Genomic DNA, 25,103 nt, shown 5'->3' with positions numbered 1-25,103 from the left:
TCTGGTAATGTTATATTTTTTGGTTAGTACAACTACTAACTAAAAGTGCTTATATAGTTACGGAAATCTTTGTAAGATTTAAAAACCGGTAACGTGAAATATAACGTTACATTCACTTTTATTTTTATATTTTTTAAAAGAGTGTAGTTAGATTTATAGTTAAAATGGGTATATCTTTGAGGATTATTTAATATTAAATGACAATTTGAAGTTATTCTAAGCCATAATAGGTGTTTTAAAACTTAATATAATTAGTTTATGACAAGGTAGTTAATATAGAAATGAGGTTTACAGCCTGATCGTGTATCTCGCCTTTTTACTTACTTTTTGTTCACTTTCAGATCAGAATTCATAGTATTTTTTAATAGATGTTTCACTTTTTCAATAAGATTACTCATTCTTTTAATTGAAATATTTGAATTTTTTGTCAAATTATCAACTGAATGTCTCACTTCGAACGTACCAAAAACAAAGTGAGTAAATTTTGTATGCATTTTGGAAAAAAAGCAAGATACGCGATAACAAATAATTCTTCTCACTCGAAAATTACACTATTCAAGTATAAGATAGACGATCAGGCCCTTAAAGTCATTTTGAAGTAATTAATGTTATGAGAGATGTTACTAAGCAAATATACTGAAGCGCATTGAAATATTGCCGTACTTTTATTATAATTGGTGTAAAATTTTAATAAATGTTGTTTTTTGTATTGCAAATTCTTTATGTGCTTCAGTTAAATGCTGTAAAACAGAAACAATTGTGAATTATGAACCATAATTCAAAATGATTGAATAATTAAAGCGTTTGGCACTCAAAGTTAAATTCACAATAAAATTAATAATTTTTTCATTAAGTAACAATTGAATAAAAAAATATTGATTTCAATAAACTAGAATATTTAACATTACAAATGGAAATTTAATTCATAATACTTTTCAAATAATTTAATAACTTCATTTTTTTCAAATACACTATGTAATATAAATAGTAATGAGAATATGGTAAGAAGATCACTAAAAATTTATGAGTTTCAAGTAAAATCGAAATTATTTTTATACATAATAATTTTTTTTTTTTGTTGTTTTTTATGTATTTATATATTTTTTTAAGTTAAGTTTAAATAATGATGTCAATTATTCACCATTTGAGTGATTTGACTGAATAATCGTAATTGTTGTGAACCATGTTGGTCACGAATCAAATTCATTTTGATATGCCGGATGCTAAAGAAACTAAAATTTTTTTCTTCATTTTTCTTTGCTTGTATTCTTTAATTTTAATATTGCATTAAATAACATAAATAATAATTTGAAAGATGCACCATTTTATAATGTGCTCATATATTAAATGCTATTATTTACTTTTTTTTTCTTACAGTAATTTTATAGGTTAAGAATTTTGATAGATTTAACATTATTTATATTATTATAAATGTATACCGATTAATATGAGTTATTGCGAAATATTATACACTGTTAAATTTGTTTATGTAATTTTGGAACTGCAATATTTCAAAAATCGAATACAATATGACCCTTAATGAAATATTTATCGTAATGTGTACTTCAAAGAAAATCATGAAAAAGTTACCACCTTTGTATATGTGTCACACATTTTGGAAATTCTCTAAAGTTAGAAAACAAGCACATGTATTGCTGAATGTCTCTTGAATTCATAACATTGGTATAAAGTCAGTGATTTTGTTTACGTCAAAATGACTTGCTCAATATGCTAGTTCAATGATATCGCAATGATGCATGATTATTATTCACATAATATGCAATTACACGTGATTTTATTTTATTGTTCTGTTATGGTGGAAAGAATATTGTGTAATAATAAAAGTTTTAATTGCTATTTTTTTTTAATTAATTAACTAAGAATTATGACATCACTAAAAATCATCCAGTTAACATACAAAGATTTTATTCAGATTAGTATAGAATGTGATTTAGAGTATAATAATATTGTATAACAAAGATATCTGAAGAATCCTATAAAAGAAATCTAAAAAATAATATTATCTTAGAGTAGATCTAATGTCAATATATCTTAAGGCACATGTAATGTCAATATATTTGTATCTGGAACAAATTTTTTATTTAATAAATTAACAATTCCACATTAACTAGCATTCAAATAAATACGAGTATTGAAATAAATATTGTGTGCCCCATCATGTTATGCAAAATTTTCAAATATGAAAAAAACCTGCTAAAATATTGCATATTTTCGGGAGAATGAAAATGAGTTTCCGGATGATATATCAAAAAAATTCCACTACATTATTTTGTTTCACATTTTCCAATTGTTTCAAATTTTTGTTCGTTGATTTGAAAACTTTTTTTATTCATGCAAGAAATTAAAATGGTAAAGTAAATGTAGAATAAAACATTTTGGTCAAAGATATTAAAAATCTAATAAGTCGAACAAATGAAGTAATTCAAATCTCATCTTCAATATTATTTTCTATAAACCCAGGGGTGTCTTTTAAATTTTATTTTAATTAATTGCTAATGAAATTTTTGGGACAATTCTTCAATTCACACTTAAAAGTTTAATTGGCCATAGAAATTATAGGTAAACCTTTTTTTAATCACAAAGAAATTTGCAGATTTTCTGAATCTGTCATTGAATAATTTTATTCAACCTAGACGAATTTTTACAAATTGTTTCATATGAAAATATTTAATTAACATCGGTAAACTACGAATCAATAAGTTGAAAATATTTACTTAGCCCAAAAAAATTATTAAAATAATAATTTTAGTCATTGAAATTAAGGGCCTGAACAGTTACAAATAAACGTATATAAATAATAACAAATTTTAAAAAAAAATCATTTAATTTTTACTAGTAAAAAGAAACTACACGTATAATTAACATAATTTTTTTAATATTAAATTTACATTTGCCTTGTTGTATAATGATCTAAAAGTAATATGGGAAAAGTTTTTTCTACAAAAATACAAAGTATTTTTTAAACAACTTCTAAACTTAATAAATACAAAAATGTATAAAATTTTCAAAAAGAAAAAAAAAAATTATAAAATGTGATGTTTTTTTTTTAATACCCCTTTAAAAAATGATGATAGCATGTAAAAAAAAATCTTCAATTGATTGGATTATTAAACTAAAATATCAAATGTTACACAACACCATTGCCAAATTCTTTAATACCGAGTAAATCGCAGCTAAATTTAAAAAATTTTTCACATTTTTCTGGTTTCTTAGCATCAGGATGACATCTAGCATGTACACAATTTGTTAAATATGTACCACCTTTTCCTTCTAATTTACGTCCAATTGCTGCATATACTACAGTTCTTGATCCCTCCTCGGGAGTCTACAAAAATGCAATATTATTAGAACAATAAAATATGATTATAAATTGTTAATTCTTATTTAAAAGTTTTTGTAAATTACCTTAAAAAGTAATTTTTTAAATGTTGGAACTGATGTTGTACTTGTATATTTAAACAAATCAGTATCAACAAGTCCTGGATGAACAGCATGTACTTGAACAGGCGCTTCTTCTTTTTCCATTAGATGATTTATATATTTTGTTGTCAATACTTGAGCTAATTTACTTTGATTATAAGCGGTTGGGGGATAATATTTTTTTCTACAAATATATAAAAATTTAGAATATGTAAAAATTTTTGCTTTTCATACAAGTTCTCAACTTACGTTAAATTTATATCATCATAATTAATTTTCCCAACCATATTAACAATTGATGAAACATTAACAATACGAGCATTTAATCCTTTTTTACCAGCTGCTTTTAATTTTGGCAATAATAAATGTGTTAAAAGAAAATGACCTAAGAAATTTACAGCAAAATGTGATTCATAACCATCTTCAGTTAATTTGTATGGAGCACACATTATTCCAGCTAAAAACATTCAATAAAAATATTAAATTAATAATTTCAAATCAAGCTAGTAGGTATATTAGAGTATATTAAAGATCAGGCATTTTGAATTTTCTTACCATTATTAATTAACAAATCAATTTTTTCATAATTATCTTGAATTTTCTTTGCAAATTCTTTAACAGAACTTAAACTGGCAACATCAAGTTTCTCACAAATTAATTTACCACGAATTGTGGAAAAATCAACAGCTTCCAATATATTTTTTCTACCTCCTTCTGGATCACGGCAAGCTACATTTTGAAAAAATATAAAAATAAATTAATTAATTTTCAATCATTTAAAGCTTAAATTAAAGTAATTTAAAATTTAAAGATTTGAGTGTGAAATAATTATAGACCCTATTTTAAATATAAAATCAATGAAAGGAAGTCGACTTAATATTTTTAAATTTTTTATCATTCCTGCATCAGGATCTAAATGTTTACAATAACATCATTACAATAAACTGCTAATTGCGAATAATTTTCTTTCTTTCGTCTCCTTAGTTTGTTTTATTAGGGTATGAATTAATTCCATTGCTCAACAAATAATAATTATTATAGGTTCAAATAATCAAAAAAAAAAATCTTATAAATTAAAACTAAATTTATGATAATACTAAATTAATTTAAATTTCAGGAAATTTTAAAATATGGGAAAGCAGCGGCATTAGAAGAACATAAAATTCAAATAGGAAATTCATATTTTATAGTAAGCAGTATTCAAAAAGGGGCCAAAGAAGAGCTAATTAGCAACTTTGTGTATGTAAATATTTGTATGCAAAACATTTGCCTCAACTAATTATTTTATTTATTTTTCAGTTAAAAATAAATTAAGCAAAAAATGTTACAGTAACTAAATCAATCTTGCAAAAACCATCTTGCAAAAATTAAAGTGGGATACATGTCTCTAAATGTAATAAGGCCATAAACCCAATAATTGGCTTCAAAAACTATCTTGATTTTTCGCTTTAATATTTGGATAATTTTCGATCAATAATTTCTATAAAAAAAAAAAATCCATTTAGCTGTGGAACAGAAAGGCCAATTATTTATAGTATTTGGTATAGAAAATTTTATACAGAATTCTAGTATACAACTATCTTTCTATCATAGAATTTTATTACTACTACAAAACCGCTTTAACCCAGTTTAAGATTAACTCATTAACCTATTCTTTCAAACACTCTAAACCTGTTTAGAAATATACAATTAAATAAGAACATAATAACAAGAATAACAAGAATAAGATAGAGAATTTCAAATATAAGTTTGAGATTCTCTAAAATAAAAAAAGAAAACCAATTTAAATTTAATTTGAATAAAATATGTTAATTTTAAGCAAACTCAACTGCATTGTTAATATTTTGAAAATCTTTATGTTTACTATAAAATTCAATGATTTTTTTTTTTTTTTTAATTGACGTATACAAATTGTTTACTTATAACCTTGTATCCATAATTACAATGCCCTATGATGAGAATATTTCGTATATTTATTGCATATATATGTATATAATAAATATTATATACTCACGTACTCATATATAGTTCTAATGCATTTCTATTGTAATAATAAATTATTCATTCTTATTTACAAAATCAAAGTTATTTCAGTATTAAAAATTCTAATAATTTTACGAACGTTCTTACAAAAAAAAAACAAATTCTATACAAATAACCTACTATATGTATAACAGTATTGCATCGTGTTATTTTTCAGAAAAATAAGAAATTTTTTTTTGTTAAATATAATTACTTAATAAAATTTAACACTTAAGTATGAAATAAATATTTTTATAATTTAAAATAAACAATTGATGTAACATACTATGTGAATTTATATTGCGGTAAAATAATTGTATAATTTTATAGAATCATATAACAAATTATATATTATATATAAGTATGCAAGTTGAACTTACCCATTATAACAGTCATTTCACATTCTAAAAGTTTTTCAATAATTCGAAGTCCAATGCCACGATTACCGCCAGTTACAATTGCAATACGATCAGTTTGTTGTAATATTGCAACATTATTTTTTTTATTTAATGAAATATCTTGAATAAGTCCTAAGATACCCATATATTGAAATCGAAATTCTGTTTTCCATTCATACCATGTTTTTGGAAATTCTTTAGATGATCTAAAGAAATAGAATCCTAATATCATAAGTATTAATAGTGTGTATAATAGAAAAGTTAATAATCCCATTTTTTTTTTTTTGTTGTTGTATTCCTTGAAATTCCTTTCTCTTTTAGATTTCCTCTAATATTATAAACTATTTTAATTAAACCAAATTTTTTTAATTTTTTTTTTTTTATTGATGATTTTCTTCAATTTTTTCTTCTGATTTTATTCGTCAACTCCAACTTATCCGAATTTGAACTGATCAATCTGATCACTAACTTTCTACTGATTTCTTCTCTCTTTTGTTTTGATTTTATTTTTTTTTTTTCGTCAGTTTTTATTCGATTTGTATATTAATTTGTAATAGTTTCCATTAGGTATTTTTTATGTGAACAACCAAAAAAAACAATAGAGAGAGAGACAGATAGAAAAAATTTGGAAAAAACGAATACCTGTAAATAAAAAAATAAATAAATTAAAAAAACATTTTTTTTTTTTTTTTTTATTTTTTGGTAAAAGTTATAAAACACCTATATGTGTCTATATGTAATATGAACGTATATAATATATATATATATAAATATAAATTAAAAACTAGGCAAGATGATTGTGCTTATTGCCATATTATTATGTAGAATATTAAAATTGAAATTTTGACAAAAGCTACACCAATCTGTACCCACTAAATACTCGTAAACTTTTTTCAAAATTGCGAACTTTTAAATTTTAAATTTTTTTTTATTAAATTTCTTAAATTATATTAGCTAAATTAATTTGAGGAATCTTAGTAATTATTAGCGTATACTGAATTACAAACCGTGTATGTATACTTGCAATACAGTTTCTTATTAGAAAAATAAATATATGCATCTTGAATCGCTTCTGTACAAAATGACGCAACAGTCAAAGTGAAAAATATGTATTGCTCATATAAGTCAAAAATAACAAAGAGTAACACTTTAACTCATTCCTTTGATTACGTCATCCATCTGTTCTGCAGTTGCATAAAGAAATTTCCATTAAGTTAAAGAGCAACACCTTCATTATGTCTAATAAGCTTAATATATTTATTTGAAAATTTTACATAGACAAATTTAATAAATAATTTTAATAAGTTTGGCAAATACAAGATGGTCTTGAACAAGAATAAATCACTATTAATTGTGTTAGAGTGTTTTTAAAATTTTAGAGCTATCCTTACAGTTCTTAATTCTATTTACAAAATGATAACAAACAGTGGAAATTCAACAAAAAAACCTAACAGACTAACATGCTGATACCATTTTCAGACGCTTTCAAACTCACTTTTTTTGACAAGTGACGGATAACTTACTTGTCTATAAAATACCCAATGTGTAGTTTGAATTAAAAAAATTTAAAGTAAAACTTTCAAAAACAAAGGTTCATCTTAAATCCAAAGTGGAGGAAACAAGCTTTTATGCATAACTTTTTCAAATATAGTTTTTTGTTGAAATAAATTTAAAAAAAAAAAAAAAGAAATTAAAATATTAAATAAAAAATCAAATTGTGTATTTAAAAAAAAATTTTTTTTTGCTGTGAATATCAATATGTGAGCATACGTAAGACATGTATTGCATACATGTATTTACAACATGTATGTAACACATAATTGCATTATAAAAAAACACACACACACACATTTCAAAAGGCGGCTTTTAATAACGGTAATTTAATAAATATTTACTCTTATATTATATGAGTTCAATCAAATATTGGGTATAAGCATATATACATACATATGTATGTACATATTTGTATATTTATTAAAATTTCCCAACTAATACCAAAACAAAATCAAAATATGAATAATTAAATAAATTTTAAAAAATTGATAATCAATTATTAAAATAAAAATAAAACAAATTAGGCATACATTTTAATTCGGCACAATTTCAGCCTTGACCGTTGTATTTTAATTTTATACTATATAAATTTTTTTTTCGAAAGAGCATATAATTTTAACTTAATCTAACAACACGTAATTTAACAACACTGTTGTGCTTATAATATCACTTATATTTGTATCGCAACCATGCAATAAAATGTATTAACTAAAAAAATGCAATTCCATAGATTCCGAAGAACATTGCGAAAAATTTGAATATTTGCCCATTAACTGTATTATAGAGAATTTACATATTCATATTTAAAATTTATTTTAAAATTTATTTATAAAAATATTTTCTCGCATTTTTCTCAAAACTAATTTTATTAAGTTAATACAAATTTAGTTTGTACCTATGCATATAAGTTTAATACTCGTATATGAAAATTTATTATATCAAGTTCACTATACATACGAGTAAACTACTCTGTGTGATTATTACGAGTAAACAATAATTAGTGATTATTAATTATTAAAGTAGTTTAACACTAAATTTTATAATATTGAATTTAATTTTTTATAGTATTAAATTAAAATTGAATTTTGTATTGAACTTTATGTATGTTACATATTATTTCATGCATTGGTGATATCAATAGGTATAAGATCTGTTATAAGAAAATTATTTAATGAATTTATATTATTTCTTTATTTTTAAATTAATAATTTACAGTAAAACAGCACAACCATAGCTTAAAATTATAGCACTTGTTTATATTTTTATTAAAAATGATGAATTGTAGATTGTAGATTTTAAGAGAACCGAGTGGCAGAGGAGTAACTCCCAAGCCACCGCAGCCATTCTTGACTTATTGTAGCCTCCCCACGCTCCCGCCTATAATATCCCCTGCCCAACCACAAAGCCGGAGATATCCCTAAGGGATAACAGTTCCCGAACACTTAGGGACCCATGTCCAAGACAATTAATGATGAATACTCCAAAAATCTAAAGAAATCTAGCAAATTTTTTTTCCAAATAAGAAAAATAAAAAATTTAAGCGTCCATAACGTTATTTCTATTGACAAAATCTAAGCTTCATTAACGTTATTTCTATAGACAAATACGAAATACCATACTATGTTCAAATTGAAATTTGAAAATTAATAATATTTTTTATTTTAGTCTTTATAAAACAAATGACGAAAAAATTATTCGAAAATGCTATGATGAATTTGGAAAGTGAATTACAAAAAAAAAAAAATTCGACTTTTTCTAATCTTTCTTTCCCTGATATTATATGAAAAGTTTGTGTTATAGGAATTGAATACGATTATCTAGAAAAACCGGTTTGAATGAAATGTAAGTAGAAATTTCAGATTCACTTTTGGGCAATTCATAAATACGAAATTTATGGATCCATATGTATTCATACATTTTCTGCTACAGTTACAAAGTTATGGAAATCGTAATGAGAATTGCAGCTTTGATAGTAATGTGAATTTGTTTCTAACAGTGAACTAACACAAGTATAATGGTAACACAATAGATTTTTGTATTTATTAACAATATATTATTTAAAACCAAAGGCCCAAAAGCTCCTAATTTTAATCTTCTTTAAGTTTCTAAGATTTAACTTTTTATTTCTAAATTATTTGGATATAAAAAAGGATGTAATTAAAAAATTTTATTATTTTTTACATCATAATTTTCCAAACCAGTCTCCTTCTATTCTCGTCATTGAATATCATAATGCGTCATAATTGTACGTATGTAGATATATATGTATATATGTATGTAACACAATATTGTAGAATGAATATTGTGAATAACAATTATGGTTATTATGTAATTTGTTATTCGTATTATATGCACATGTATACATACGTACATAATATTTCAATTGTATATTGTTTAAAATATTTAATTTAACTATACAAAACAAAACTATGATCATACTCGTAACTCACAACGTCTATCCTATGAAGTCATGAAAATAAAACGTCATCTAAAATAATGACATTTTAATTCCATGACTTCAGAGATTACAAAATTCATGCAATTTTACAAATCTGATCTAAAATGTTTATTAATATCACATATTGCAATTAGAATTTTAAAATCAGGATTAATCAACATTTGAAATACACAACACTGTACGTGCAAACATTTAAATGCATATTATCTACTTTATTAGATAAAAAAGATATTTGTGGTAGAAAATTTGTATCACCAAAAATATCACTATTATAAAATACATAAATTTAAGTCTAAATCTGTTGAATCTACATAAAAGCAAATCTAATGTCAATTTGACTTATTCAGCCATAAAATTTCAATTGCAGATTGTAGATTAATTTTGTATTTCCATAAATGCTATAATTTTCAATTTCAATTCCATTTAAAATATATTTATATTATATAACAATGTATGTATAACAAAATGCGGACAGAACCGAATGCATGACATAATGTTGTACAGCTTGTTTTTTTTCACTAATTACCTTAAAATTTCAATTATTTAAATTATACCCTATTTTTTATTTAATAACAAGTTTAAAGCAAGCATGTTACGTTTCTTATTCTTTAATGGAACTACAATGTTACACAAATCATTTCAAATTTAATGAAAAAAAAATTTTTGTTACACAAACTGGTTCAGTAAAGAAAATACATATAGGTGATTACTGATTACATTTTAATCTATAATATAAAATTTTAAAAATCTATTAAAATAAAACAAAAATTAAAAGTATAGGTAAAAAAAAAATTGGTAAAGAAATAAGTAATATAAATGTTTAGGTCAAGGTTAAAATTCTTCTATGTTTAATTCATGCTCTTAACCGGTTATTTTTTTATTTCTTTTGCCTTATACTTTATGCGTAATGTAGCATGCCGGGCCTTAGATGATGATATTATTCATCTCCTTTTCAATTTACTTATAATTAATTTTTTTAATGTCGTTTATTACTGTTTCGAATATAAATGATTTTAAAAAAATAATTAATTTCGAAAAAGAAAAAAATTAGAAACACATACACTCTATATAAAATATAGTTTTAAATGGTCGTGATACTTTTAAGTTCAGACATTTTTAAGTCAATATTTAAGATATAAAAAATGAAATTTGAATAATTTTGTATCTTTTGCAAGCTTAGAGCAAACAATACTGAAGATTAAATTAAAATAATCTCACATATTATTTATTTATAAATTTTTCATTTTCTGCATAATAAACAAGTGAAAAATAATGATCTAGAATAATTACTTGGTATATAACTTGGTGAATGTACAAAAAATAATAAATTTTTAAAATTTAATCTTTAGAGCAATACACTCCTTAATTAACAATTTTTACTCACATAGAGGGTGTCTTAGAAAAAAAACACCAGTGGGTTAGGTAAAAACATACTTTTTCCAAATGTAAACTAATATACTTAAATGAAATAAAAAAAATTATTATTCCAATTAAGAATTATAATTCAGCAGAAAATTAGCGAAAAAAGTGGAAGAAATCAATTTAAAACAATTTCACGTTAAATAAAAATAAAACCTACATATGTAGCAGAGCGTGGTTTCGATCCACGGACCTCTGGGTTATGGGCCCAGCACGCTTCCACTGCGCCACTCTGCTTCGTGATTTAATAACGATTTTTTTTTATTGTTTTCTTACACTCCCAAATTTTTACTTAAAAAGTTATTTTGCAGTTCGTTAAAATTTTTATAAATCTTTACTTAAAAAAAAAACTTTACATAGCAGAGCGTGGTTTCGATCCACGGACCTCTGGGTTATGGGCCCAGCACGCTTCCACTGCGCCACTCTGCTTTGAGATGTAATACCGAATTTATCTTATTGTTTTCTTACACTGCCAAATTTTTACTTTAAAAGTGATTTCGCAATTTGTTGAAATTTTTACAAATCTTTACTTAAAAAAAAAACTTTACATAGCAGAGCGTGGTTTCGATCCACGGACCTCTGGGTTATGGGCCCAGCACGCTTCCACTGCGCCACTCTGCTTCTTGATTTAATAACGATTTTTTCTTATTGTTTTCTAACACTGCCAAATTTTTACTTCAAAAATTATTTCGCAATTTGTTGAAATTTTTACAAATCTTTACTTAAAAAAAAAACTTTACATAGCAGAGCGTGGTTTCGATCCACGGACCTCTGGGTTATGGGCCCAGCACGCTTCCACTGCGCCACTCTGCTTCTTGTTTTAATAACGATTTTTTCTTATTGTTTTCTAACACTGCCAAATTTTTACTTTAAAAGTGATTTCGCAATTTGTTGAAATTTTTACAAATCTTTACTTAAAAAAAAAACTTTACATAGCAGAGCGTGGTTTCGATCCACGGACCTCTGGGTTATGGGCCCAGCACGCTTCCACTGCGCCACTCTGCTTTACAAAATAAGAGTGTTAAAATTATATTTTTAATTTTAAATAAATTTTTTTTTGTAAACATGAGTTGCAATTCAAATTTTCAAACATAATATTTTAAAATACACGTATGAAAATTTTAACTATTATTATTGGTTTTTTTTTCAAGTAATTTTGAAATTAGTATTCCGAAAACGTCTTTTGAATATTTTTTTGTTGAAAACTTCAAAAGATTTATTTAAAAACTTAAATAAAAAAGCTTTTCTTTTAATATCTTTTCGTGTAAAGGCAAAAATAATTAAGCGAGTCAAATTTTATGACTAATAAGCATTTTTTATTTGAATACATGTACTATGTATTTTGCTTTGATTAATATTTTTGTATGGATAAAATATGGTTGAAGAAGAAAGAGCAGAGTGGCGCAGTGGAAGCGTGCTGGGCCCATAACCCAGAGGTCCGTGGATCAAAACCACGCTCTGCTAAATTTTTTATTGAAATTAAATTTTAAAAATTATTTTTTTTTTTAATGTTAAAATTAATGTTATATAAAATATTTTACTGGTAAAAAGTGCACACAGTTTTTATTAAAATTTTTAGTTATTGTTAAACTCTAAACAATGAGATTCTATTCCCTTATGCCCAATGAGATAATATTCCCTTTCGAAAAATCAGCCTAGTGTATACAGTCTGTTAGAAAGCCTCCAATTTGTTAGGAATGTTTTAAATAGAAATTATCTAATATGATAGATAGTTCAACAATAATTATATTCAATAGAGAACTCTAAATCAAAATGTGAAAATTAAAAATAAAATTAAAATTTCAAAAATTATGAGAGTGTGGACAAGGTTTAAAACATCTCTAAATATAAATTTTTGATTATACAACTATAATTTATGTTGGTATCTTGTGTTATATAATAATTTCTAGACATAAGAATTAATATTTGTATACAAAATCCAGCAACAATAGAAAATATTAGATAAAAATTCAATAAACTAAAACCTAGAAACTTTTATAACTTAAACTGAGGTCGGCAAGAGTGTTTTCTAACAACTTTACTCATTTAAGAAAAGGAAGTTTAACTCAAGCATATTAATTAAGTAAGAATATTATTATGATTTATACAAGGCAAAATAGCAATTGACAAAAAATTTAAAAACCTATCACAAAAATAAATAATAAATAAAAAGTAACAATGTACTGAATAATAAAATTGTGTTTATTTTTAGAGTTACCAGATATTGAATGCATCAATTTGGGAATTTTATACATATGTAAGAAATAAAAATGGAAATTTCTCCAATAATATTAGAACTGACCACCGTCTTTTAGCTTTTACTTAATTTCATATTAATATTGATATTGTATAGACGCTATATTAGGTAATATTATTGTTCAAATTTCGGATTTTTGGATTTATTAATTGAGTTAGTATAGGAATATATAGATATTCACTATTGATTATAAATTTTGTAAGTTAATATTTAAAGTAGGCGTAAGATACAAAAATTAAATAACAATTTTCTTAAAAATATATTATTGAGTAGCGATTTTTTATATAAAAAGATAAAATATTTCGCTTTATGTACATATAAGTATAAGTTTACAAAATTTAAACAAAAATTTTCCTAAGTTTCAATTCAGTATTTACTGATTTACAGCATGAATGTAGGCGTTTTACTACAATCATTAATAAAAATTAGCATTTATATTTGGAAAATATTAAAAAAAAAACAATATGAAAATTAATATGTAGGAATACATGTACATAGGTTAAATAACATAGAGTTTTGAATTTTAAATTTTTATTGATTGTAGAAATTTCACTGATTATAGGCAAGTTCAATGTCCTAAAAAATAAAAGTTTAAATTTAATAAAAGTATCTTCATATTTAATTGAATTAAAATTGGAAATCAATCGCTATTGTTAATTCATATTAAACATTAGCTGTATTCAAAGATCATATTTTAATTGGCTTCAGCAATTTGTCAAGTTAATTCAATGCAAAACTCTTACTTTACAGATTGTAATTCATTCTATATTTCAGTGATTTTAAGTGATCAACCTCTTTAAATTCTCACGATATTGATTAGTTTTTATAAACGATCTAGAAATACAAGAGAAATTATTAAAATTATATTTTTTTTATATTAAGTAGGTTGGTATTCATCCAATAAAGCAACTTCTGTACTACGTCTTCATATTATTAATATATGATTGTACGCATATTTAATTTATACCCATAAGAATTTCAAATATTGCAATCAGACAGTCCTTCATAACAGAAATTCTTTCTATACAAATAATCTTTTTATAGAATTTTTCATTTGTCTGTCAGTATTTCTTTTTATACTACATCAAACACTTACAAATAACTTCCAAATAAAATTCATTTCCTTTATTCTTAATTCAAATAAGGTGATTGCACACTTATAATTAAATAAGTATGTAAAATACAATTTTCAAATAAACTTTATTTGGTAAATAAAAACTTGACAAAAATATTAAATTAATAACGATACCTTAAATCAGTGACTAGGTACAATGACAATTATAAACTATAAGAAAATTATATTTTATTTTTTGAAAGTGGTTTCATGCGTGAAACCGAAACAAATACTTATTTTGGATGTATGCTAAACAATATTATAATTCTAAAATCTTAACCGGTTAAAATAAAATTACTTCTATTTTGGTATCTCATTTTGAAAAAAAAGTTTCATAAGGAACGCTCGTCTTCAAACTTGCGTAAGAAACACCCAACCCAAAACATTTATTTAAATTAATTTATTAAGATAGAAGTGGTGAATTAAAAATGAAAAACTAATTTTGTGGTGAAGTAAGTAAGGTAAGTACAAATAAAGTAATACAAGTACACATGTAGTAGATAGGTACATACTTACTTAAATAACCTCAAGATCTAAAATATCTTAAATACGTTGTCTTTTTTAACTTTTTGTGGGAATTTAAAAAATTCACTCAACAACAATAGCTTGTTAGTAATTTTTACAATTCCTATAAAAGATGTCTATTAAGTATTATAATAACATACGTTACATACTTATATGTACATTTACACAGATACATAATGCATAGGATTAATTATCTAGAAAATAATTTAGTAATGACTCTTAAATTTGAATTTAAGAGTCAATTGTAATTACAATTGATTTAATTAATTAAGAGTCGAAATGAATAATTAAAACTCGAATTGCAACTAGATTTAATGGTACAGTTCAATATTGAATACTTTAGTTCGTAGGAACTTTTGAATATGTACATAGGAGGATCGATCTATAGAAGATCTAAGATCTAATAAGTACATCGTAACCATGTACTTATTAGATATTAGAGGTAACGTACCATAACGTAGATGTATTTATTTACTAGGTACTTTAAAGAAATCTAAGAAGTTGCGAATTTTGATAAGCGAATGGATGGACACTAGAAAATCTCGACAGTATTTTGTATTTTAAGTTTGTACATTTCAGGCCAAATGTACATATGTATATATAAAATGCTGGACTTTAATGATCCTTAGACAAATGTACAATTAGAAGTTCCATGTTTTGTGTTTTTGTTTAAGACAGATGTGATTTACAAATCATATTTTCAGATAAACGAAAATACTTATATTGCATTTTGATTGATGAAATTAATCTATGCCATTACATAAATACGTATATAAGTATTTACTTCCTACATATATGTACATACATATATTAAACTTTATAGCACTAAAATGTACTCACTAAATTCTTTTAATTATTTTGGATTCCAAAAATAATTTTCACTTAATTTTTTTTTTTTAAAATATCTAAAAATTTCCGAAAAATTAATTTTTAAACTTTCAACTGGTACAAGTAAATTAACACTAATATTTCAACTTCATTCATATTAAACAAAATGATAAAAAAAATTTTAGATATTTTCCCACCTAAAATTTATTTTTGTAGTACAAAATGATTACCAGAGAAAAGTGAAATATTTTCGTATTAGAGCTTTTTATTTATATGTATAAAAGTAAACAAAACAACTTAAAGTTTATATAACAAAATTTAATAAAAAAATAAAACAAAAAGATTGAATGAATTTAGTAGCCCGTTTTCCAATACAAATTAATAATTTCATCTTAATATGTAAAAATTTTATGCTAAAAACAGGTTTTTTATTGTTTCATATCCAAGTTCATACGTAATGTAAACAAAATCATGTGGAATTAAATGTCATTTCCATTTTGTTTTCTCTTTCAAAATGTCATAAATATGAGATTTAAAGAGATATCTAGTGGCAAAATTTAAAACTTGATTTTTTCAAATATTTCATCTTCAAGAGGGGAATTACCCCATTCACAAAGCAAAAAAATTTAATTTTATCGTATTCACAATTACAAGACCTAAAATAATTCACAATCAACAAAATTATGTATAATATGTTTGTATATAACATAAAAAATATTATATAGTTTTATAAAATTATGTAGTTTTTTATAACATAAAAATGTTCTATAAGACTCTTGTTTTGATAAAACTAAAATAAAATTAAACGCCTTTAATCAGGGTTACGTCAAAAATACAAAACTTCTTGTGTACTATTATTTAAGATAACATGTTATGATGAAGTGTAAAATTGACGACGGCTGAATTGAATTGTTTTGTTATTTCTTAAAATAACTTTCATTAATTAATGAAATAAAAAATCATCTAAAACGTTGTTAATGTAACAAGAATCCGGTATCCAACATATTAATTGAGGAGGAAAATATGATATTCTCCTTATATGATAATATGATTATGCTTTGACACATTTCTATGATAAAGTAGTTCACAATATCTATAAAATTTATTTCACCAAAATATTGTAATTGTGAATAAAACCTCAAACAAAACTATACATTTTTATCATTTTAAGCGAGGTCTACCGTTATATTTCTGGATGAAAACCTATATTAACTTTAAAATGAGCAAGTACATACATTGGAAAAAGAAAACAAAAACAGGTTAAATATTTATAAAATTTCAATCTAATTTTCATTTGTATAAAATAAATAATATTCATATATAATTTTAATAACATTAAAAAATGACTACGATTTTTTTTAATACATAATTTAAATAAATATTACTTTAAATAATTTAAATAAAGATTCGTCAGTTCTTCTAAAAACATAAATGTGAAAACATTCCTCGGTCCTATACGGAGAAAATAAGGCATAAAACCAGTATATACTGTTAAAAAACCTTCACGGCGCGTAACTTTATAAATTACATCCACTGTTCCTTTATATAACGGTTTATCTGTTACTGTTGCCATATCCTGTATACGTGTTTTTGCAAAGTCCATTGGAGCTGTTACAAAAGCTGATAAAAATCCACATAATAATCCACAACAAAAGTGTAAAAATCTACTTTCTGGAATATTCAGGTTTTCTGTTAAAAACTCTTTGGTTTGATAATAGGTTCCTAATTGTACCATATTAACTATAATTCCACGATTGATTGTAGGTGCTGCTCCTCTAAATAATGTAAGAGCACCTTCCTCTTGTATAATTCTTTTAAAAGCATGAAAAACATTTCTGTAATTTCTTTGTTCTTCTATCGGTAATCGGCCATCCGCCGTCATTCGTATTAAAATAATTTCAGTAGGTGTACCAAGAAATGAACCTACAGCTCCGGCAATCATTCCCATAAATAACCTAGAAGCATAACCCGGTTTGGTTCCATACTGATTTTTATAAGTTTCTTCAAGATATTTATATGTACCAAATCTTCCACCGGTATATGTTAATTGCCGTAATAATGCAGCATCAAGTCCAGTATATATTCCTAAAATACCTTCTTTTGTTATAACTTTTCGAAAACAATCTATTGAACTTTTATAAATCTTCTTTTCGCCTTGAGTTTGCATACGAGTTTTAATCAAATCTACTGGTTGAACAATTACTGTAGCACCACAACCGGCTGTCGCTCCTAAAATACAATTTGTCACGCCTGATATTCTATTGTCTTCTTTGTTCTAAAAAGAAAAAAAAAGCATTCACAATATCTTACATGTATAAAATGAGAAAATATGTATGTGCAATATGTATAGCAATAATTATAATTTCATATATGTATGTATGTAGATAATTGATATGGAATTCTGTCCCTTCTTTTTAAAAAATTTCTTTAAAGTAGTCATCATAAAATTTTTTGTACACAAATTTAGGCATATTAAAGCCTCGAAATTAGAACTAAGTTCAATGACCGATATTAAATTGCGCATATAGGTCATTGTCACTCTAAATCTAATATAGTAGTACCTTTTTAATAATTTATTGAGTATTCATTGAAATAATGCTCTTTTATTCCACTTACCGCCATTCTAAAGCGTATCAATATTATGTTATGTTTACAAATTCAATTTACGACCAAAAGAAAACAGAATTAATATATGCCGGAAAGAAACAATAAAATATTTTCAGATGAAATCAAAAAATTATAAATATGAATCGGCAAAAAGTAAACAAAAGACTGCTACAATGTTATTAAAAATCAGCTGTTAACAAAACGTGCTGATTCATTTATTTTGTTGGGCGACATCTATTGCAAAATAAAATTTATGGGAAATAAATCAAAATAGCATTGCCATATCATATTTATCCTCAAGTTGAAATTTTGTGTAAGAATTCAAAACTACTAGTAACTGGTTGAAACAAATAGGAATATTTTCTATATTAAATCTACGCTTGGCATAACAAAAATATCATAACATTTCTGTTCTGTAATTTTATCAGCCGTGTATCTACATATGCATATCTTGTGAGTTTTTACAATTATATGTGGGTTGGGAACCTACATAATATGAAATCTCAATTGTATTAAGAAAAATTCCAATAAATGATATTTAATATTGTAATTAGAAGCTTATATTAATGGAAATATAATGTGTCAGTGTTTCAAAAATGGAATTAAGTAAGTGGAAATAAATTTTTTTATGAAATGTACTTATTTTATGAAAAATACTTAAATATTGAAGAGAAGTGGTTTTTAACAAGTAAAACAAAATAACGGAACTATAAGTGCTATTAATATTATAATACTTCCACAGAATTTTACAAAATGTTTATATTTTATTATTGCAATAATAACTAGTTGGATACTTGAATGATAATGCAATTTTCGATTACGATCACTATCTATTTGTAACAATTTCATATTTAAAAGTAAAACTATTTACAAAATGATATCAATTGTAAACCACTGCAAATTGGAAACTATAAAAAAGAAGCGACACCACGATAGAATTCGATTACAATTTCTAAAAACGTTGAAAAAAGTTGTGTTTTTTAAAAAGGTAAAATTAATTTAAAAAATGTACAAAATTTTGCTTACTTTATGTTTAGTTGCTTTTGTTGCAACTTCACCAATTATTAAAGAGATCAATGATGATCTTAAAGTTGATATAACTGTAGTTGAAGATATTGAAGAATTCAAAAATACTCATCCATCACTTGAATTGACTCCACTTTTTAGTGATGAATTGCAAGAATCACCATTTGGTGTAATTCGTCATACAGCTGGCAGCAGAGTTGCAGGTAAAAATTTTTTTGCATGTGTACATACATAACATGTATAAAGTCAATTTTATTTTGAATTTTAGGAGATAGACTAGTTGCAAGTGGAAGCGGTGGACAATCATGGGCAACACCACAAGATGTTCAATTATCATTACAATATCCAAAGAGTGGAACTGGTGCCGTACTTTCATATGTTGAAGTACTTGTTGATCAAAGTTCTAATGTTGGAGAAGGTTTTATTATTAGCGGTGGAATAGGACAAAGGCATATTGCGCTTGTTATTCAAGCTAGATCTACAACACATTTTAATTATGCAGCAGCTTTCTATGGTGTATAAATATCTAACCGCTAATTTTTGATTCAAATATGGTTTTTGTATAGAAAAAAAATAAATAACTATGTAAAAATAATGTGAATATTAAATCAAATTTTTATTTAAATAGGTAAGTATAAAGTATCAAGTATACAGCTTGAGGGGTGTGTTCGAATGACCAGATTTGTGTCAATACTAATCATAAGGAGCACATATTTGATCATTTTATTGAGATAGAGAAAATTTTGAAAAAAGCAAAAATAATTTTGAGTTTTTTAACAGTATTTGCTAATATAATATTAATTGTTCAAGTCCTTAAATATGGAAGAGTCTTACTTTAATAGATTTAAATATTTAAATTACATTATGTATATAGAGCAATGGACGTGTTATTATTATTATTATTATGTACGTAATAATATATGTAAATATGAATTGATATATGTAATCTGTTACTGATTTGCTTAGGGAAGAATGAGATTGATAAGATAACCTAATATGTATTAGGTTCGATTAAATGAAGTTAATTTTTTTTTCAATTATTTCAACGGAAGAATAAAAAGCTAAGAATTCGCCTTTTGAAAAAAAAAAAAAAAACAGCATTTTCACAAAATTGAACTCATACAGTAAAAAAACAAAATATTCCTTTGAATTAAATAAATAATATTTTTTTTTATTTTTGTTTTATTATTAATTAATTACGTACAAACTAAGCCAACAACATTTTCATAATATAAATAACTATTTGCCTAATAACCATAAATTTCAGCTGTATAATGGAAATGTGAGGTAGAACGTGCTTGAATTACAAATGTAACAAATCTTTGGCCAATTCCTCCTGCAATAATATAACCTTCTCCAATATTAGAGCTTTGATCAACAGTTACTTGAATGTAAGAGACTATTGCACCAACTCCACTTGTTGGGTATCGGAGTGTAAGTTGAACATCTCGTGGAGTCGGCCAATTTTGACCATCTTGACCTCTTGCAACTAATCTATCACCTTAACATCGTGTGAAGAAAAAAAAAATGAAGATTTAATTTATATTCAAATTTTACTCACAATTTTATGTTTGTTTTAAAAGTTACCTGCGACTCTTCTGCCAGCTGAATGACGAAGAATACCTAACGGAGTTACTTCTGCTTTCAATGGAATCAATTCAAGTTCGGCATAAGCTTTTTTGAATTCCTCAATATTTTCTACAACTAACAAATTTACTTTAATATCATCTTTAGCATTTTTGGCTGGTGATGATACGGCAGCAGCAATTAAACATAAAGTAATTAAAATTTTAAACATTTTTAAAAGTTATTTGAAAAAAAAATGTTTTTGATTTAGAAAATTCGACTTGTTTTGAAGGTTTCTAAAATTGAACTATGCTTTGATGTTTAAATTTTTCTTCTTATATAGCAAATGAGTCTAGCGATATTTTTCATTTACACTCACAATTGGTTTGAAATAACAATTAATTAATCGAAACGTAGATTTATCTAAATTATTTGGAAAATTGTGTGCCAAAATCTTATCTTTTTTAGAAGAAAGTATTAATTTTACATTTATGGTAATTTTAGATTTTTAAAGATTAGTTCTAATCTATAGCAATTAAAATATTTCCTGTTTAAAATATGTACAATTTTTTGATTTATAATTTATAATTAACAGGCCCATTTTAATAGATAACATGTACTAAAAATCTTTTATTAGTTTAATGAAAATGATGAATCATTTTTTAGCTTTAATTCTGTTAATACAACTTTCTATATTTTGAATAAAATTTTAATTCTTCGATAAGTACCATAATATAATATATTTATCAAACATGTACACACAAATGTACATTTATTAATAGGGTATATATTTATAATACAATTAGCATGGAGAGAATTACTCAGAAATTAATGTATAATATTGCGATAATAATAATTTTATATGTAATCATAAGTACACGTTTTACTTTTTTTGATAAGGAAAAAGGGTCAAGTATTTTCAAATTCTAAACACATTCATTTGAATTGTAAGTACGTGCAACTATACAATAATCATTATTGGTAAAATTAAAATCCTTTCTAAAGCCTAATTTAAATATTCATAGCATAGAGGCCACATCTGTAGATTTTAAAAATGGTAACAAGATGATGGCATTCATTTCGAATGCCAAGTTTTCGGCAGGAATGTACTTTTGCATCCTACGTCACGGGAGTGTTAATTTCTCATTTTAAAAGAAATTATGTCTGTCTGTCGGTGCACTTTTGTATCTCAAAATCGATTGAACGGTTTTTATCCAAATTTATGTCTCAATAAATTACCGTCCCGGTATTGGATCAACTTTTTGGATATGTTGGGTCTCAGGATCTGAACTTTTATAACGAGTCGATTTAACGTTTACGACTTTTTTTAAGAAAACAGTGAATTTTCCTGAAATTTTATTTATGTATGCAATCTATCTGACAATACAGTAACTCAATTAACTTTTTGAGGAAATCAGGTAATATTATATGTATACAAATAATTGCTTTATCTCTATATTACACATTTTTTTGGAATCTAATTAATGTATTTACAAATTTAAATTTTTTGTAGGCACGGAAAGCCTCGGAATTGTACTACAAATAATTGTTGAAGTCTAAATGTAGTAAGAAAAATTTTGAGTTTTTCCAAACTAATACCAGAAATGGTATGTACGGTTACACAACAAGCACTGATTAAAACTAATTCAAGTCTTTACCCTAATTCAATATTTGAAATAAAATAATTAGTATCTCAGAATACTGTAAATTGATTTAAAGTAATTTGAATCATTACGGAATTTTATAATTTATTGATTGCGAATAACAAATTTAAACTAAAGAATAATAAGTTTATATTTTAATAAACAATTAAAATATATGTACTTATACATAAATGTTATGCATATGTAAATTTTTGTATAATTCTCTCGTAACATAAAAAACTGAAAGAATTTTAATATTCTACTTTACAATCCTGAAAACTGAAACAATCCTAAATCTAATAATTGACGTCAAATTAAATTTAGTTTATCAAACCTAAAAAAATATTAAATTATCACAAAATTGCCACCACAAAACTTCAACAAATTTTTAAATTCTTAATTTAGAATTGTTAAACTGTACGGACATATTCGCTATTTATTTATTTATTTACATAAAAAAAAAAACTAAAGGCCTCAACACTATTAAGGTAGGCTCAGAAATGTAGTTATAACCAGTATAAACCAGTATGTAGTTATAATTGCATAATATATTTTCTTTAAAAAATTAATAATGTTTATATATTCGTCATAGTTATCATCAGATAAAACTTGAAGGCCGGTTATTTTGAAAAGACTTCTTTCATTAATATATTTACGAAAATTTAGTTTATTTGTTTTTGTGAAGATATATGAATGGGTAAATGGTAAATGGCTATGCCTAAGTTGAGTTATTATTATTGAATCCTTTCTTAGAAACTTTAGGTCTTTCCAGTTTAGCATTTTATTTGTGATTTTTTTTAAATTTCTCCGCATGAGTTGACTCTCTCCAGTTTTCAGTTCATTTAGACACTATATTAGAAGTAACTATTGTTTTTAGATCCAAATAAATTTGGCAGTAGTTTGGTAACATAGGTTCTTGAACGGAATTTATTGCTATTTTATCAACATCCTCGTTGCCTTTAATATTACCATGTGATGGATTCCACACAAAGTTGAAGTACTTATTGGAATTGTATATTTTTTCTTGTATTCGTCGGGCCGCGGGATGAATTGGATTCATTTTATAAATTAATTTAAGTGCACTTAGTGAATCTGAGCATAGCACTTTTTTACCAATTGATACTGTACCTGAGTATTCAATAGCGGTAAATTTCGGTAAGCGAAATTTGTTCTCGATTTCGTCATATTTAAATGCACAACCAGTATTCTGTTGCATTGAGAAACCATCTGTGAAAATAATGTCATGGTCATAGAATTCGATGTTGATTTTTTCTAAAAAAATCCTTTTGAAATAATTTATTTGAATTTATTATTCGGTTTTCTTACATCTTCGCTATTAATTAAGTGAATTTTTTTTTAGCTTTGACTTAAATCATTATCTTCAATTAATGTATTCTTGCTGACGTCTTTCTGATTTTTGTAACTTAACCAAAAAAAAATTGAAATTTTGTAGGTTATTAAATTAAAACATGTTATTTGCAATATGCATAATTATTTTTTTTTATTTTTCTATTAGTATAATTTTCAATTAAAAAATTTCTTTCATTACATACTAAGACAACATATTCTAAAATATAAATAACAATAAGTATTTGTCTATTCTAATAACCATATATTTCAGCTGTATAATGGAAATGTGAGGTAGAACGTGCTTGAATTACAAATGTAACAAATCTTTGGCCAATTCCTCCTGCAATAATATAACCTTCTCCAATATTAGAGCTTTGATCAACAGTTACTTGAATATAAGAGACTATTGCACCAACTCCACTTGTTGGGTATCGGAGTGTAAGTTGAACATCTCGTGGAGTCGGCCAATTTTGACCATCTTGACCTCTTGCAACTAATCTATCACCTTAACATCGTGTGAAGAAAAAAAAAATGAAGATTTAATTTATATTCACATTTTACTCACAATTTTATGTTTGTTTTAAAAGTTACCTGCGACTCTTCTGCCAGCTGAATGACGAAGAATACCTAACGGAGTTACTTCTGCTTTCAATGGAATCAATTCAAGTTCGGCATAAGCTTTTTTGAATTCCTCAATATTTTCTACAACTAACAAATTTACTTTAATATCATCTTTGGCATTTTTGGCTGGTGATGATACGGCAGCAGCAATTAAACATAAAATAATTAAAATTTTAAACATTTTTAAAAGTTATTTGAAAAAAAAAATTCTTTTTAATTTCGAAAATTTGACTTGTTTTGAAGGTTTCTATAATTGAACTATGCTTTGATGTTT

The 25,103-nt window shown here is 24.9% G+C and overlaps 4 protein-coding genes and 5 non-coding genes across 11 annotated transcripts; 1 reads left to right on the top strand and 8 right to left on the bottom strand.

The window, feature by feature from the left end:
* Nucleotides 1-2,896: 2,896 nt before the first annotated feature.
* On the bottom strand, nucleotides 2,897-16,140 carry LOC129612621 (dehydrogenase/reductase SDR family member on chromosome X). Its single transcript, XM_055526314.1, has 6 exons — nucleotides 16,029-16,140; nucleotides 5,844-6,503; nucleotides 3,997-4,170; nucleotides 3,691-3,898; nucleotides 3,427-3,625; nucleotides 2,897-3,346 (listed from the first exon to the last, which is right to left on the bottom strand). The coding sequence occupies exons 2-6, from the start codon at nucleotides 6,133-6,135 to the stop codon at nucleotides 3,149-3,151; spliced, it is 1,071 nt and encodes a 356-aa protein (XP_055382289.1). The 5' UTR covers nucleotides 6,136-6,503; nucleotides 16,029-16,140; the 3' UTR covers nucleotides 2,897-3,148.
* Nucleotides 11,458-11,529, bottom strand: Trnam-cau (transfer RNA methionine (anticodon CAU)). The gene has a single exon. It is a non-coding gene; the product is annotated as a tRNA-Met (tRNA).
* Trnam-cau (transfer RNA methionine (anticodon CAU)) lies at nucleotides 11,650-11,721 on the bottom strand. The gene has a single exon. It is a non-coding gene; the product is annotated as a tRNA-Met (tRNA).
* Nucleotides 11,842-11,913, bottom strand: Trnam-cau (transfer RNA methionine (anticodon CAU)). The gene has a single exon. It is a non-coding gene; the product is annotated as a tRNA-Met (tRNA).
* Trnam-cau (transfer RNA methionine (anticodon CAU)) lies at nucleotides 12,034-12,105 on the bottom strand. Its single transcript has one exon. It is a non-coding gene; the product is annotated as a tRNA-Met (tRNA).
* Trnam-cau (transfer RNA methionine (anticodon CAU)) lies at nucleotides 12,226-12,297 on the bottom strand. Its single transcript has one exon. It is a non-coding gene; the product is annotated as a tRNA-Met (tRNA).
* A 1,135-nt stretch (nucleotides 16,141-17,275) lies between the features above and the next one.
* LOC129612626 (mitochondrial 2-oxoglutarate/malate carrier protein-like) lies at nucleotides 17,276-18,781 on the bottom strand. Of its 3 annotated transcripts, XM_055526323.1 has the most exons (3): nucleotides 18,633-18,781; nucleotides 17,749-18,291; nucleotides 17,494-17,687 (listed from the first exon to the last, which is right to left on the bottom strand). In XM_055526323.1, exons 1-3 carry the CDS (start codon nucleotides 18,636-18,638, stop codon nucleotides 17,628-17,630), a joined length of 609 nt encoding a protein of 202 aa, XP_055382298.1. In that variant the 5' UTR covers nucleotides 18,639-18,781; the 3' UTR covers nucleotides 17,494-17,627. The 3 variants fall into 3 exon arrangements, with proteins under 3 accessions (XP_055382296.1, XP_055382297.1, XP_055382298.1); XM_055526321.1 differs by having other exon boundaries at nucleotides 17,276-18,291; XM_055526322.1 differs by having other exon boundaries at nucleotides 17,276-18,291; nucleotides 18,578-18,759.
* A 781-nt stretch (nucleotides 18,782-19,562) lies between these two features.
* LOC129612652 (uncharacterized) lies at nucleotides 19,563-20,244 on the top strand. Its single transcript, XM_055526357.1, has 2 exons — nucleotides 19,563-19,852; nucleotides 19,918-20,244. Exons 1-2 carry the CDS (start codon nucleotides 19,630-19,632, stop codon nucleotides 20,169-20,171), a joined length of 477 nt encoding a protein of 158 aa, XP_055382332.1. The 5' UTR covers nucleotides 19,563-19,629; the 3' UTR covers nucleotides 20,172-20,244.
* A 652-nt stretch (nucleotides 20,245-20,896) lies between these two features.
* On the bottom strand, nucleotides 20,897-21,447 carry LOC129612572 (uncharacterized). Its single transcript, XM_055526241.1, has 2 exons — nucleotides 21,237-21,447; nucleotides 20,897-21,150 (listed from the first exon to the last, which is right to left on the bottom strand). The coding sequence occupies exons 1-2, from the start codon at nucleotides 21,445-21,447 to the stop codon at nucleotides 20,897-20,899; spliced, it is 465 nt and encodes a 154-aa protein (XP_055382216.1).
* Nucleotides 21,448-25,103: the final 3,656 nt, after the last annotated feature.

The sequence above is a fragment of the Condylostylus longicornis genome, unplaced genomic scaffold (genome assembly GCF_029603195.1).
Source record: "Condylostylus longicornis isolate FDR11 unplaced genomic scaffold, ASM2960319v2 ptg000075l, whole genome shotgun sequence".
NCBI classification, from domain to species: domain Eukaryota; kingdom Metazoa; phylum Arthropoda; class Insecta; order Diptera; family Dolichopodidae; genus Condylostylus; species Condylostylus longicornis.
Note: the sequence above shows the minus strand (reverse complement) of the source record. Positions and strands in the feature narration are given on the sequence as shown.

Excerpts from the sequence above, each read along its gene's own strand:
- LOC129612621 (XM_055526314.1), bottom strand. The coding sequence starts at position 6,135 with ATGGGATTATTAACTTTTCTATTATACACACTATTAATACTTATGATA. Across the intron at positions 3,899-3,996 it reads TGATTTGTTAATTAATAATG|CTGGAATAATGTGTGCTCCA; the intron begins GTAAGAAAATTC and ends GAATGTTTTTAG. Across the intron at positions 3,347-3,426 it reads TTAAAAAATTACTTTTTAAG|ACTCCCGAGGAGGGATCAAG; the intron begins GTAATTTACAAA and ends GCATTTTTGTAG.
- LOC129612652 (XM_055526357.1), top strand. The coding sequence starts at position 19,630 with ATGTACAAAATTTTGCTTACTTTATGTTTAGTTGCTTTTGTTGCAACT. Across the intron at positions 19,853-19,917 it reads AGCTGGCAGCAGAGTTGCAG|GAGATAGACTAGTTGCAAGT; the intron begins GTAAAAATTTTT and ends TTTGAATTTTAG.
- LOC129612572 (XM_055526241.1), bottom strand. The coding sequence starts at position 21,447 with ATGTTTAAAATTTTAATTACTTTATGTTTAATTGCTGCTGCCGTATCA. Across the intron at positions 21,151-21,236 it reads AGCTGGCAGAAGAGTCGCAG|GTGATAGATTAGTTGCAAGA; the intron begins GTAACTTTTAAA and ends CACGATGTTAAG.